The following is a 16597-nucleotide window of genomic DNA, read 5'->3' as shown; positions in this document are numbered from 1 at the left end:
GTGTGTGTGTGTGTGTGTGTGTGTGTGTGTGTGTGTGTGTGTGTGTGTGTGTGTGTGTGTCTGTGTGTGTCTGTGTGTGTGTCTGTGTGTCTGTGTTTCTGTCATAGGCTACCATTGGGGACACATTTCTAAAGACCAGGTGTGGTCTCAATTTGGAAAAAAAACTTATATTTGGGTCAGTGGTTATGGTCATAATGAGATAAAGGGTTCGGCAGGTGGTGATTATGCTTATTGTAAGTTTCCAGGAAATTAAGTCTGTCATGTCCCCAAATGCAATGCATGGCAACATGTGTGTATTGTGTGGTGTGTGTGTGTGAGAGAGAGAAAGAGAGAGCGAGAATGAGATGGGAGAGGAAGAGGAAACAGAGCAGTTTGACAGGCAGACGCTTTAAAATGATGTTAAAGCGTGAGGGACCTGGTGGCTTTGACCTTCACTGCCTGTGGTTTGTGTGTAGGGCAGAGTGTTGTAAATTACACACACCACAGGAAGGTTGGTGGGGTGAGCTGTGGCCATAATTTGTGGTTTTGACAGACTTAACACACACACACACCACACAGGCACACTGAGGTCAAGTAGCTATAGCAGAGCCTCACTTTGAACTAAGAGGACGGAGGAGTGGGAGCAGAGTTTTATTAATAAAAATCATATTATTACTGATGAAGAGATAAATTCATGAATAATAAAATGTCGTTGCTCACTTCAGAACACCTGGTAGCTAATGGTGTTATTACTGTTAAACGCACAGCCTGTATTTCCTGCCTCTTGAGGTCCCTCAGTTAAAACAATAACAAAAGACGGCGTGAAATAGTGTGGGTTCATGGGAGTTGTTGTCTCCACAGTGCCACAGTGAAAATTAGACTTCCCAACTTTGTTTCTTTACTAACTTATGAATCACCAGAATAACCAGTGTCCTACTGACTGCTGTTCAGCAACAGTTAAACAGACTTAAACATGGCTGCCATCTCTCTCTCTCTTTTCTTTAACCACTATTTATGTGTGTACCTTTCTGTTTGTAAAACTAGAAGACTTTTTGTCTGTTTTTACTCCATATGCATGGTCACCTTTTTTTCTGCACAAACTGTGAATCCTCCTGTTGTGTGGTGTGCAAAGTTGTCAGAAAGAATAATACAAATAAACAATATTATTTAATGTTTATACAAACAAATACAGTTCAAAATGTAAAAAATAAAATGAAAAATGAAGCCAAAAAGTTCAGAGCATCTTGTAAGATATGAAGTTTAAAACCTCCTTTAAGCCCCACATAAGTATTTCCAGCTGATTTTCTCAGCTTGTCTCAACACGACCATATAAACAAAGTTATATTCATGCAAATAAAACTTGTTCATTATGTTCCCCAGAAGATTAAACAAACAACCTTCCATACACCCTCAGATGTGAATGTGAATATACTATATCCTACTGCCTGTTTCTTATAGGCAACTTTACCAGGGGCAACACCTGTATCTGTTAGAGGGAAAAATATAGGAAATATACACTGACCTTTTTAATCACCATTTTCGTAATTGTCCAGAAGCAAATGAATCATATGGATCATATCAGAATGTGCTGAAGATAATTACATCTATAGAAGCTATACTTAATTAGGATATCATTCTTCCTAACTCATTTTCCATTTCTTTTTGTGAACACACGCACACGCGCACACGCACACACACACACACACACACACACACACACACACACACACACACACACACACACACACACACAGTGTCTTATCGGTGCAGAGGAGAGTCTAATTAGCTAGTCATTAGCCAGGTTTCAGCTTACTAAGGCCATTACGAGCAGGACAGTCACTGTGAATGTTCAGATTGTAACGGACGCTGAGGGACTCCCTCTCCCTCTCTCTCTCTCTCTCTCTCTCGCTCTCTATGTCTTATCTATCCTGTTCTGCTGCTCCACCTCTTATCTCCACCACCTCTTTTCTTTTCTGCTCCACGAGGTGAACAGAGGGGGGAGGGGTCGGACGGAGCCGCTGTTCAGGAGCGTCACAGAGGCTGAAGCCTGAGACGCTAATGAGAGCTTTTTGAGAGGTTTGAAAATCTAATCAATTCAGTTTCTTAAAACTCAAAGAGGAGAAAGGAGAAAGTTGGACGCAGAAAAACTTGAGCTATAATTTATAACCAAGTCCAACTTTGTAAGAGGAGCAGTCTGGTCAAGTTTGCTCCGTCATTTTTCATGCTCTTTATACACTCAAAAGACCCTGCAGAGGAATTTTAAGGGCAATCTTAAGAGAGAATTTTGCAGGGCAAATTACCACAGAGAGCAAATGGATTTTCTCCTAGCCTCTGTATTATATAATGCTTGCCAGGGTTTACTTAGATATGTTTCCACTGCAGGCCAAGCTATTTATAGGTTTACACAGTCAAGTAAAAGAGCATTTCACCATCATTACTGTAAGTCCTTCTGTGAATTTTAACTGTATTTAAACTAACTTTTCCCTCAAGTGTTTGTTACTCACTGTGTCTTCTGTGCGTTGAATGTGCAGTAAATGTGTTTCTTCTGACATCTGACCTCCCTCATCATGTCATGGCCCAGTTTAATGCTCTCAGCTGATTGTGGCATTAGGTGTAGCTGACTCTGCATGTCAACAGGGCCAGAGACACAACAAACCATGACCATTTTGCGTGCAAACGTTTGTGTCAGTGTTTCTGCTTTCCCTGCATGCGTGCAAAATAGTGTTCCTTTTTATAGCTACATAAACAGTACACAACACCCAAACAATGGAGTTAGTTTAAATAGTAGAAACAGTAGTGACAAACAAAATAGATATAACCTCAATTCAGAAGACACGGTCTATGAAGGCGGGCCCATCATAGCCATCACAGACTGCATGATACAAACCGAAAATGGGGGGATCTGGTCTACCACATGCCTCCTGTCACCTAGCAACCTTGACAACACCATGTTTTTCTTTTTATATACAAAAAAAACTTGAGGTTTTAAGGCTTGTGGTTTTAACTGTTGTACCATTAGCTGTTGAACTGAACTGAAAGACAACACTGACATTTTGAAAGTGTCATCCTCAGGCTCTCTGTCTCTGTTGTTTGCTTTCATTACTGGTTCACAATGAATCTCGGGATTGGCCATGAAGGGAAGGATCCCAAGGAATCTGAATCATTTATTTATTGCCAAGGAAAAGTAGGAGCCTTTTTTAATAACCAATCTAGTTGGGCTGGTGTGATGCAATCTAGGGCTGGGCGATATGGCCAATTTCATCTATGGGATGCATGTCATTTTTATCTTTAGCGTGCACTATGTGGTTTCAGATGGGAGTTGTGGCTTTTCCAGTCACCATACCATATATGATATTCAGTTTGACTGCATCAGTAGTGGTTTTCCACCATATGCTTTTCATGTCATATGCAATAGGAGATGATTCAGCTGCTGTTACCTGCTTGTTTTGAGAGTTTTTGTGAGCTGTGGTGTCTCTTATGCATCTTGTAACGAGACACATTTCTCCCACTCGCCTGCTGCCTCTGTTTGACATGTTGAAATATGTCGGTTATGCTATCTTTAAAATCAACAGCCTTTGAAAAGCAGCGGAGGAGGAGGAGGAGAGAAAACCTAGATTTTCATTTTTATATAATTAACCTAAAACATGAATATGAATTCATAAATAAATTTGTTTTATCACATAGCTCCTAGATTGTGACCCAGCACACACCCCCTGTACATAAAAAATGCTAACCGCTTTGAATTCGGACATCTTTCTGCATCAACTGGTCATACCGTGATCTGAGCTTCTTCTAAGTAACAACTAGATAAGTACACTATGCTCAAGCTAATATCACACAAACAGTGTTTTGTATTTTCCTTAGACTCCTTAAACATTATTAATGTTGTTAAGGCTCAAGTTGCTCTTTGAGAAACTTCAGGAGCCCAGATTTTTTTATCTGGAGAGCAGCAGCTTCCTCCTTGATGTCCATGGCTGGACACCATGATGTTAATCAGCTCCAATGATCAGTCTAGGTCTTTAAATCTTCTCTGGGTTTCACTCCTACCTCACTGATTCTGCACTGAGCTTCTGTAGTCGTCTTAGCCGGACGCCCCCTTCTGTGTAGAGTAGCCACATACCTAAATCATCTCCATTTATAGAGACTAACTGTGGGCTGATGAATATTTAAACTCTTAAAAAACACTTTCTAACCCTTTCCAGCCTCAGCAGTTCATAACCACGGATCTTCTGAGATCTGTTTTGTGAGGCCTGGTTCACATTAGCAGATGTTTCATGTGAACAAACAAGACTCCAGGTTCATTAACTCCTGACTAGAGGTAACCTTTGTTCATGTCAATTAGGCGAGGGGTTGATATTCTTTTTCCAACCTGCACTGTGAGTATTCTGATGATGCATTCAGTATGGACACAAACAATACAGTGATTTGTGTGTTATTAAAATAGAAGGTGTTTGTTCATCATTGTGACTTGGATGCATATCTGACCACATTTGAAGACAAATAGAGAAACAAATGAAGAAAAACGAAAACATGAATATAATGCAACAAGGGGTTTTCTCAGCTTTTCGCAAGCAGTCCAGAACAATTATAATCCATGTGCAAAGATAGCATCAGGAAAACAAAACTGTTTCTCAGTGAATTATTCATTGTGAATTATTGATTGTGGTTGTTAAATAAAAGAAGATAGAACAACTAAAACAAGTCAATCGCGGGATGTTAAACTTTCAGAGTCTGATGATCCCAGAGCTGTTTTACATCTTTTTTTTAAAAGATGTTGTGACGCCATTTTCCATTCAGTCGTCATAGAGGTAATTTCTTCTTTTTTTGCCTCAAGCTGGGATATTTGCTACTGCTTATGAGCAAACAAGATGACAGTGAGATTTCTTGGTTGTCTGAATTTGTGAATGCCTCTGAATCGTCCAGACCATAAAACTGAGACGACTGCATTGGAGAAAACAGATGGCAAAAAAAGATGTTTACTTTCTGACCAGATGATGCGTTTACTGTAGTGTATGTGTGGTTCTATAACACAGCGTATCAGGTCAGGATTTTACAACACATTTTTTTTGTCTTATTTGACCATTATAATCTCTACGATTTAGCCAGCCTTCAATGAAAAGTGGAACTGAAATACAGGCTAAAACTTCATCAACCTTAATTTGATAAGTGGACTGGCAGCATTAAAAGGCATTTCTCAGTGGTGTCAGCCTGTATTGAGTGAACACTATTGCATGAAATGGCTTCAGGGCAAAGCAAGCAATAATTTGTATATTTTAGACTTTGTACATGCATAAATATGTGCATTTTTTAGCAACACATTTCCCAGTTGTCCATGTTTGTGTGCTTCGTCTTATCAGGGCATAAATTAGCTCAGTTGCACTGATCTAAATGCTGTTTACTACCAAAACCTACTATTTTGCAGGAGTCTGTACCCTGTCTAGTTCTGCTAATAGATATGATGTATACGCTGCTCTGTCCATTAATCTGCAGCAAAATATCAAAGCTGTGGTCCGGTAGAGCGTCCCTGTAAATGACTATGTGACGTTATGTACAAGTTTGTGCTTCGCTCAGTCAGTCCTATCAATGCAAACCAGTTCATAGATAATCAAGGACAAGATTATCTTGCTCAGCTCTGCTGCTTTGTTTTTTCAATGAAGCAGGATACCATGGCACCACCACATTGAATACACTGTAAAGACTGCCTGACTGCACCTTATTATACTAGATGTATAATTCTGTTTTCCTGTTGTCACGCTAAACATTTCTAGTTAAATTTTTTATTTTTTGCCTTAAGGTAAAACTTTTATATTTCCTGTGGAACAAAGTAGATCAGAGACTAATCTAACTTCTTGTGAGAAGAATGTCTGAATGCTGAATCAGGCTTTTGCAGGTGAAACAATCACCAGGATGTTGGTGCGAACACACACAAGGACTTGATTTAAAAATGCAGAACTTTGCTCAGTAAAGAGGAACAACTTCATAAGTTTTATGCTACATCCTCAACTTTTGAAGGTTTTACAGGAAGCACACGTTAATACCATGAGAAAAAGTGATGTGTCCATCATCACAGTAGATGGGATTCTTTGATCCTAATGTTTTTTTTTCTGATTAACAAGGGCTTCAGTCATAATTGCTAGATGTTTTCCACACAACAACAAACATGGCAGTGTCAGTGCACCTGTACTGTAGTTTGGACCTGCGTCTGATGGTGACATACATATTCAAAATGTCTGACAACCTCTTTTCAAAAAGTTCCATGTGTAAAACTTCGGTGTGGTGTCCTACAGTTGTATCGTGCTTGACCTTTTGGCTATGCTGCCTCCATGATTTCCTGGTGACATCGCTCTGTTCATTTCCATCAGCTTTCAGAGAAGATTCAGAAATACAGAGGAAATGATTGCAGAGCACAGACAGACGGCTTCATCTGTATCCGTATCTAACGTCGAGCACGAATATGAGCCTTTAAACTTCCTACAAGGATTACACTGCTACCCGTATTTGAGGGTTGAATTTGATGTCAGCAATGGGATTAAATGGCATCTAAATATAGGGAAAATCTGTCTCATTTTTGAGCTGGTAATAATCCATAAGACTACTATATAAAAATGAGCCATGGGCCTGGATGGTTTTCTTTTTTTTTGTAATTCTTAATTTTAGTGCTTTGTGGACAGTGTGGAACCACCACAGGGACAAAGACTCATTTCTTTCTATGTTTAGCCACAAAGCTAGGCTATTTGTGGATAGTTTTATGAATGATAATTCATTACATAATGTATGTACTGAACTTGATTTGTCTTTTGTAAGATTTATACACACGTGTCTGTTGTTGGACTGTCTGCTAGCTTATTAGGTTGTATCTAATTAAGGTACAAAGTTGGATGTTTTATGGGAAGGAGGAAAACTTCACAGATAGATGTGGACATCATAAAATATTCTGTGTCAGGAAGATTCAATCATAGATATGGCAAAAAAATAAAACTGATGAATCACGTTAGTGTTACTCATCTGTCATGTATGGGAAGAGACAGTGGTGAGCACTGAGCAGACATGATGCTGAACTCTTACTGTAAAGACGGCTATCTGACTATAATGAATCCATTATGGTTATTATCAGTGTCTGAGAGAGGGAAAGCAGGACAGGAGGGCGGAGTGCGGCTGAATGAAAATCTAATGGTTAATGGTGTTAAACTCTGAGAGAAAAGGGGCTTTGGCCCAAGAGCCGAGGACGGGCCTGTAACAGGGCCATGGACCTGGGGCACCCTGCCAACAGGCACTAACAGAGCCGTAAAGCAATTACCATGAAACAGTGAGGGAGAGGAAGAGAGAGAGATGGATTAAGGGAGTTTTGAATACACAAATGGAGCAATGCATTTATGTTGAGTGGGAAGTTGGAAAGCGAGAAAAAAGGGAATGTGAAAGTTAAGAGAACAACAACAAAAGTGATGGAAGGAAATAGGATTTGTGCCATTTGATCCGACCATTAGCTGATAATCAGTTTGAGAGAGAGAGAGAGGGAGACACTACTGTATCTCAGCCTGGACTGTCTGGTCAACTCCCCTGTGGTCCCTGAAACTGTTGTGTGCTTGTGTGTCGTTGTACTTAATATGTTTAAAGGACTTTTTGTTTGTCTCTGGTAAAGAAACATGTTTAACAGCGTCACAGGAGATGGAAAATGTAAAAGTAGACTTACATAGATGTAGTGGAGCTGTTAAGCCGCATCTTGTTCTTCAATTGTCCCAGGCAGATTTCTTATAGAATAAAACTACATAGATACAGTATGTAAGTGTGTGTGTGTTTAAGTGTGTGTTCTCATTTGTGTGCACCTGTTCAAACCAGCCAGAGGACTTTGAATATGCAAAGTGGTAGCAAATGTTTTCTGGCTTATCAGTCTTTGAGCTCGGCAGCTGCGTGCATTTTTTTTTTTTTTTGCCACTGTTCTGCAATCACAATGCGGCCTTCCTCCCAATGAATTAGATATGAAAACTACAGAGTATTAAAAAAGGGATGATCCCTCGTGAGAAGATTTGTGTTGCTTTGTTTACAGAAGTCAAAGTGAAAAATATTCTGCGTGCGATAAAATGGATCAGTATTTTTTTTTTCAAATCACTGCGTCTTTGCAGCTTTTTCCTGCATTGTGTCACTTTTTCGTTTTTCGCTTGTGGCTTATTTTTTTTATTGTTCCAATTTTGGCACAGACAAAAAAGGTCAAAGCTATTTTATTATACTGTACAGTTTATATTTATACTTAAAGCCTTAGAAGTAAAGCCTCAGTGTTGCAGAGATATGAAAGAGTTGCAGACAGAATAAGGGAGATAGATGTGCTGTAGGTATGAGGACAAATGAAAGACGTCACCACACTGGCAGGTTCCTCACGGTGTCTTAAGAAAATAAGGTTCAGTGTCTTAAACTGGGAGCAGATGGCTTGATGAGGTGGACATTTATATAGTCACACACGTTCATGCTCCGTGAGTGTGGGCGACAAAGTGTGTATGGTCCTGATTTTGTTTGTGTGAATATATGCTGTGTGAGCTGTGTGGGTGGCTGTTTGTGTGCGTGCGCGCGTGTGTGCAGCGTCGTGTATGTGTATATCCGCTGTTTAAATATCTGCGCAGGGAACAAGAACACATGAAAAACACAAACAAACAGAAAAATGCCGAGTGCTTCTCTGGAATGAGTCCACCTCTGTTGACATGCATGATAACACACCGAGTTACTGTTTTGTTTTGTTTTTTCCTGTGCAGGCGCAACGATGAGGTGACCCACATTAAGATCCAGAACTCGGGCGACTACTACGACCTGTACGGGGGCGAGAAGTTTGCCACGTTGGCTGAGCTGGTGCAGTATTACACAGAACAACAGGATCTGCTGCGCGAGAGAAACGGACATGTCATCGAGCTCAAGTACCCACTCAACTGCAAGGACCCCACGTCAGAGAGGTGCTGACACACTCGCACACTGCCGCCCACGCCGTGCAAATACGAAAGCTCAATATGTTGCTGTTTTATCTGAATTAATAAAAACTACACACAGTTACAGATCCAGTTATTTTTATTCTCACAGCTTCAGGGGTGTCGGCCTGTAAAGCTTCAATCTTCCAGGAGAAGCAGTGAAACCACCTGAGAAATGTTATTAACGCAGCTCTCAGAGCAGTTACTGCATCCTGTTATGGCCTAAATGCTGTTTGTGAGGCAGTTTTCCCCCTGCACAGAACAATGCTGAATACTTGTGATGTAAATTTTTAATCTGATTTAAGGCATGACTCCCTTTAAATTTAACATTATGTTTTAAATTTTAATTTCGTGCTTGTTGAACCCACAGAGACCAGATCAGTGTTGCAGAGTTGCGCTAAAAGACTTTAGGGGGAAACCACGAAATGTATAGTTGCATTTTTCTTCCACATTATTTCGGTCACTTTATTCTTTATTCGTTTTATATTAAAGCAGCCACACAGAATCCAGATTACTGAACCAAAGGCTTTCCCTTTCCTCTAGCGACTCTCTTTACATGCATCTGAAGAAAGCAGAGGTGGCATCTGTTCAGTGGCCCTGAGAGACCAACTCACTGCAACTTAAAAAAAAAAAATACAAGTATATACAAAACGAAAACTTCAATTTCACAACCCACAAGCAGCAAGCAGCCAGAACACAACAGAAAAAGTTTCCAGTTGAGACTAAAAAGTGATGTAGAGTCACCTCCTTGGTTCACTAGGGCCCAGGTTTGAGTTCAACCTGTGGCTCTTTGCTGCATATCACTCTCTCTTTCTCTTTCTGTTGATGTATTATAATACATTCATGAACATTATTGCTCAAACTCAAACTCAAAGTGGGTCCCAGTCTGTATCATCATTTTCTAGTGTCCCCTAGAAACGGTGTGTTGTGTTTTTGTTATGTGTTTCCTGAGGTTGCAGTGCACTGAGCTCTCAGGGCCACCATACATCTGTCCTGTCTGCAGTCTGTAACAGGACTTATGCTGCAAGCTGTCGAGCTGCAGTTACGTACGGTTCCGACGGGTAAAGTTTGTGCAGCGCGCGTCAGACTGTTGCAAGACAACCACAGAAACCTCTGTGCTCATGTGCACAGCAAACATGTCGTTTTGATTAATAACTCTACAGTTTCACCGGCAAATCACCCTGTGTGTGGGTTTCTTGACACAATGAATGACTAATAAAATACCACTCTCAGGGGGAGTCCATTCTTTTTAGGCTCCCCACGTGGCTCCATCCGAAACACCAGGTAACCGGCTTTTTAATGAGTCTGTTGTATTAGAGGCTGTTTGAGTGTGGAAGAGTGTTAATACTGATTTATTTGTGGATCGTGTCAGGATCATTATCAGATTGTCAGGAAACCATTTTTGAAATAAAGCAGAGAAATCAATTAGTTCAAAATGCAGCTGCTAGAATCATAATGGGCTCCAGGAAACAGGATCACATTACATCAATTTTAGCCTCCCTCCACTGGTTACCAATTACTTTTTGTATTGATTTTAAAATGTTATTATTAAGTTGTAAAGTCTTGTATGATCTGGCCCGGAACTACATCAAGAACTCCTTTTAACCACTTGTTAACCTGGCTGCCCTGGTATTCTGCTTTTTTAGTTAAGGGCTCAGGTATTTGCAGTCAAACTCATTTTTTATGAAAGCTTTTATTTCTGAATTTTAAATATATTGTTATGACCATTTATACATTTTTATTTATTACAATCTAGACTGAATAGGGCGGGGTCTGAATCTAGACCTCTCTCCAAGACTACCATCAGACTGTCAGGAGTGTCTGTCCATTAAAAGTGTGAGTGTGCTCGACACACCCAAAGTTCACAGGGCAGGGTGCACATGACTACACTTTATGTCTCTTAAAATTCTGTCTTGAACCTTTTGAGCCATCACCATGATATGACAGTACGTATCACCGCATGAAAGATACAGTAATACATAAAATCATCAAAATGGTGATTAGTGCAATAAACTATCTTCTGGTGGAACAGATAGGAAAACACTTGAAAAATAGAAAACAAAAAAAATCTTCTTTAGCTGATAAATATAAATGAATTATTTAATTATTAAAAAAGCAAAATCTTGTATAATGTTCAGTACACTGGATAGAGTTTATTGGCATAAATACGTTGTAATACATTATTGTTCAGGTCTGACTGTTTAATACTATGGCACCAGAAAAACAAATCATTAATTATGTACCAAAAGACTTATGAGAGGATGCATTATTCTATGCGCCCACATCCATGATTTAAATTGTGATGCACTTTACAGTACATCCATATGCATAAATAGTGTCATATTCCCAAATGCATCTTCAGACAAAATAAGTGGGTGGTGCTGCTGTTTGTGTTTACGCTCGCTGAGTAGCCACATGCAGGTTGGACGCCTCGTCACACCTACACACTACCTTTGAAATGAGAGACTGAGACAGCTGGTGTATTAGCCAGGAATCACACACACACACATACAGGAAGCAGTTTGGAAAGCTACATTTTTTATCATCATTTACTCACATCATCACTTTTCAGCTTGTTATGTTACTGAGCTGGGTGTGTACATTGACTTGTTCTACACATCTGAACGTTGCAGTGTGTACATGCCAGTTTCTATTCAGGTGTACGAACAACTTGCGATCTATGGCTGTGGTTTATGTGGTTTTTCCATTCTACATACATGTGTTGTCAGAGCCTCCTACACGTCCTCCCTCACCACACAGGAAAAAAAAGAAGAAAGAAACACAGACATGCAGGTTTCATCAGCTGCATGTCAGCAACTGAGTGAGGCTGCAACAGTGTAAGAGACACTTTGATTCTCCACTGCACATATAGATCCACATTATCTTAAACCCTAAAGCTACAATATAAAACTTTTTTTCCCTTGAGGCAGGAAGCATAATGCTTGTCCTCCCCCTCATTTGGTCAAGTTTCTGCCTCAGCTCCTCTCACTCGTCTTGATGATTCGTCTAACTTGAAACCACATCTAGCCCGAGGCGGAGCATCTTGATCTCCACAGGAGTTGGAGAAGCAGACAGCGAACGCAGCCGATCTAAAATAATGAACGCAGATGTTCACTGTGTGTTTGTGAACAGGACCTGTCAGCTGCATGTTTTTATATGGTGTAGCTTCACTCTAATAGGCACAGCAAGCTAATATGACATGGTGGCCACAGTAAAATGGTTTTGATGCTGTCCTGAACATCTTTTTTTTTCACTCTGGCATAGGGATTTACAAACTGCTTCAGGAGAGCATTGTTGTTGTTTGATTTATATACTGTATATATATATATATATATATATATATATATATATATATTTATTTATTTATTTATTTATTTTTTGCTGTGTTGACTATGTGATATTGTTTAAACCTAGTCACATACAGCAAATATTATTGGGCACACTTCTGTTCTAATTTTAAAATTTTGAGGTCAAGGTCAGACTTTATTTACAACACATTAAAAAAAATGCTGCACAACGTGCTGTACAAGCCTAAAATCCAATATAAAAGAAGAACAACAACTGAGAGGTTCTAATATAAAGAGGCACTTGGAGGTGGACTTCCTCGTTCTGACTGGAAGAAGGGGGAACAACAAATCAGACTGGTATAATGATGCCAGCCCATTTTGAGGTTTTAAAAACAAGTAATAAAATATTAATTGGATCGTGAAACTGACAGGAATCCAGTGAGGAGGAGAAATTAGCACAAGCTGCGCTTTGGACCACCCAGTTTTTGCTGTTCACGCTCAGTTTGTCACAGTCTGTCCTCCCTCTCATCTACAGGTGGTACCATGGACACCTCTCAGGTCGAGATGCAGAAAAACTGCTCACGGACAAAGGCAAGGCTGGCAGCTTCCTGGTGCGGGAGAGCCAGAGTAAACCAGGCGACTTCGTCCTCTCCGTTCTCACCAACGAGGAGAAACACGAAAACCTTGATCGCAAGACCAAGGTCACCCATGTTATGATTCGCTACCAGGTGAGCTGACTCAGTTCAGCACCTTTCACTTATAAAGAAAACTAGATTTAAATTTTGTTAAACTGGATTAAGACAGCCTGGAGGCTGGTTATACACAGACTCCCAAAGTTCACCTCAGAGAACTACTGGTGCAATCACTGAGGTATTTTTTTTAGCAGAATTGGAACTCTTCAGATCTACAGCTGAAATGTTGGTGTTTGTCTTCAGCAGGACGGTAAATACGACGTGGGCGGAGGCGAGAGGTTTGAGACCCTGGCTGAGCTGGTGGATCACTACAAGAAGAACCCCATGGTGGAGAAAAGTGGCATCGTAGTGCATCTCAAACAGGTACAGGAGAGAAAGTTAACAAAAAGAACAACCAAAACCTGCTGATAGACAGTCACATGAAGCCATGGGTGAAAATATTAATTGTGCTTTTTTAAATTTAGAAAACTTATTTTGTTGTGTTGACAAATTTAATTTCCCTGTTCCAACATGACAACAACAGCCGTTTAATGCCACAAGGATAAATGCAGCCAACATTGAGAACCGGGTACGAGAGCTCAACAAAGTAGCAGACAACTCTGAGAAACCCAAACAAGGATTCTGGGAAGAATTTGAGGTATGTAGCTTCAACACTGTCAAAGCCAGAATTATTCCTGTCCCTTATATGCAATATTGTTATTGAGCTAATATTGATGGTCAAATTGGAGTTCTTCTTCATTTGAGAGATGTGCAATTTTGGCACTTAGAAAAATAATTACCCTTTTGAGTGCCGTCCTCCCCAGGAAGTCTTTGAGCTTTTATACAGCAGATTAGTGATGTATTGCAAAGTGTTGCCATAAGTACACAGCATTTCCCATAACAGCAATTAAGTGTCATGTAAAATGTCATCTTATTCCCTCATGTCTGCATTTACTCGTTCAGATTAATTTATGTCAGTTTACAGCTGAGTACTTTCCACTGATTTGTTTGTTTTGTCTGAGGATAATACCTTGTCTTTATAATAATAACTACATGTTTTTTTAATCAATTTAAGGGCAATGACAGATATAAGTCATAACTACATAACAAAATATGGAGTTTGACTTGGCATCTTTTTTCCCGTTTATAGTGAACTAGTAAACAATGTCAACACGTTAACAAGTTAGCAACTTGGGCTACGTCATAATGTAACAATTTTCCATCATGAAAATAATATAAAATGAATATTGAATTTCTATATGACATATGTGCATATAAAATAAAAACAAATGTAGAATTTATACATAGAATCTATTTAAAATTGGAATAATGTCATATATTGACTACTATGTTTGCCCATAGCGCAAGCATAAATAAACATAAAATATTTATGTTTATCTATGCTTAAATTGTAGCCATATGTTATATCAATTACATATGTATGTCTCCCAGGAGAAAAGAAATATTTAAAATGACTGAGAAGTTTTAAAGAAATGCATATATTAATATATACATTTTCTATAAGTACATGTATGTTATTTAAATAACGTTTTGTTTTACATGGTTACCATGTATGGTAGCAACATAGTAAACAATATGAAAAATCATTAATAGAGATATTTTGTACAGTACATGTACATATTTTACTATGGGTATTACCTATTTGTCATTAGCTGATATTTTCATCTTTCCAGAGGACGTCTTTACACATGACAGTAATTTAGGTGAACATATATGGTAGAATCACGCTGTTATGGGGGTATATATGTCATAAATTACATTTCTTTAAGGGCAGATTGGACAGCATCTGTTTGTCGATCAGATTCATATTCTTTCTCCATAGACTATTTGCAGATCAATTCATCAACTGTGCAGAGATATTAACGAGTCTGTGGGGCTTTGTATTTACACCATGCAACTGGTTGTAGCTGTAGGTTAATACTGTTGTTGGTCAACTTATTCGACCCCTACGTGAGCAGACATGCATTCAAAATGAGTATGAATGAAAGGATTTAGAGTCTTCTTTGTATTTCAAGGGAACTTTGTGCTGAATGCTAGCTGTTGAGTGGAAAACCTTTTTTTCATGTTCTTGCACTCGATGGTGACCCCTGCTGTGCAGAAATGACCTCAGGATTGGCAGTTGCATTATGGTGGTTATGCTTTTTTTAGAATCTGGAGGGCCTTATAATTTTCCTCTTATTCTGCTTTTTCTTGTGTCATCAACTATCAGGTACTTCAGCAGCAGGAGTGCAAGCTGCTATATCCCCGGAAAGAAGGCCAGAAGCCAGAAAACAAGAGTAAAAACAGATACAAGAATATCCTCCCCTGTGAGTCAAGCAGCAACCTGCCGTTTCCTGTCTCCCCAACTTCCTGTGGAAACAGTGACACAAATAGACAAGAGGCAACATAGAGGCCTCAGCAGAGTGTCAAGATTTAGTTTTGATAACTCGCAGCCTATCAATTGACTTTTGATTTGGAAAAAAAAAATGTAATTCCAGGAAACCGTTGACATTTTGTTGAATTAATGACCGTTTGATTTTGTGTTTTCAGTCGACACAACTCGTGTTGAAATCAGGGAAGCAGATCCAGATGTTGCTGGTTCAGACTACATCAATGCCAACTACATCAGAGTGAGTCTTTCCAGCATTATACAAGACCTGTATCAACACCTGTGCCTCATAAAAACAAAACTCAGCAAACGTATGGATTTTATGGGAAAATAAAACTGCTGTGGATTTGCTTCCAAAGTGATAAATACAGGAGCATTTCAAAAAATGTTCATAAGTTCACCCCAAAATTAGAATCAGATTTGCCTTTTTGCCAAATGTACACAGTAAGCAGGAATTTAAGTGCAAGAGGAAAGGAATAAGAATAGCACACAATTAAAACAACAACAAAGATTATTATCAAGCAAAAAAAGAAAGCTCAAAATGTGAAACCTTCACATATTCTAGATTCATCACATGTAGAAGCCTTTTTAATTCAGATGTTTTTTTTTCCCACAGCTCAAATCCAAAATCCAGTATCTCCAAATATTAGAGTATTTAATTTCAAGTTTGGTTTAATTACCATTCCTACATTATATGCTGCCAAAACCATCATATCACACCCTACCTGTAATAAATCTAGAAAATATGAAAGTTCAAAAACAAAAAATAACTTTTCCACAATATTCACTGTTTTGGAGATGTAGCCATACATCAGTTAAAGAAACTAAGATTTATCAGTCAACATTCGGTGAAAACGTCCTGTTTTATTGGCAGAACTCAACTTTTTGTCAGTGTCTTATCTTTTATTGGTAAAGAGAACAAGCTTTATTCAGTGTGTTACTGTTTGTGCTGTACAGAGCATGCATGAAGAGGGGCGCTACACGGAGGAGGGCAAAGTCTTCATTGCCACCCAGGGGTGCCTGCAGAATACGGTCATTGACTTCTGGAAGATGGTGTATCAGGAGAACACGCACGTCATCGTCATGACCACAAAGGAGATAGAGAGAGGGCGGGTGAGCGTTTAGAGCAAATATTCACTGGTATAGCTAAATGTTGCATTACGGTCGAATTGTGATTTCTCATATGTGCCTTAATGTTAAACTAGAAAGGCAATTAAGCAGAAATGTTTCTGTATATTTCTTTCTAAATCAAGTCATTTTATTTTCCTCAGCTCTTTTCCGCCTCAGTTTTTTTTTTTTTTTTCTTAATTTGTTTCTCCAGCT

The 16597-nt window shown here is 39.2% G+C and overlaps 1 protein-coding gene across 6 annotated transcripts in view; it reads left to right on the top strand.

Moving 5' to 3' along the window:
• ptpn11b (protein tyrosine phosphatase non-receptor type 11b) overlaps positions 1–16597 on the top strand; it is a 57328-nt gene that overhangs the window by 29654 nt on the left and 11077 nt on the right. For 3 of the 6 annotated variants that reach the window (XM_085781250.1, XM_085781248.1, XM_085781252.1), the window contains exons 3-9: positions 8721–8915; positions 12750–12942; positions 13150–13269; positions 13430–13543; positions 15116–15212; positions 15436–15515; positions 16232–16387. In XM_085781250.1, coding sequence (XP_085637376.1) covers positions 8721–8915; positions 12750–12942; positions 13150–13269; positions 13430–13543; positions 15116–15212; positions 15436–15515; positions 16232–16387 — 955 coding nt within the window. The remainder of the gene's footprint in view (positions 1–8720; positions 8916–12749; positions 12943–13149; positions 13270–13429; positions 13544–15115; positions 15213–15435; positions 15516–16231; positions 16388–16597) is intronic. The other 3 variants (XM_085781251.1, XM_085781249.1, XM_085781253.1) reach the window with 1 other exon arrangement.

This window comes from Trachurus japonicus, chromosome 7, assembly GCF_045865225.1.
Source record: "Trachurus japonicus isolate A0001 chromosome 7, Traja_1.0".
NCBI lineage: Eukaryota > Metazoa > Chordata > Actinopteri > Carangiformes > Carangidae > Trachurus > Trachurus japonicus.
The sequence above is the reverse complement of the archived record's forward strand: the minus strand, read 5'-3'. Positions and strand labels throughout refer to the sequence as shown.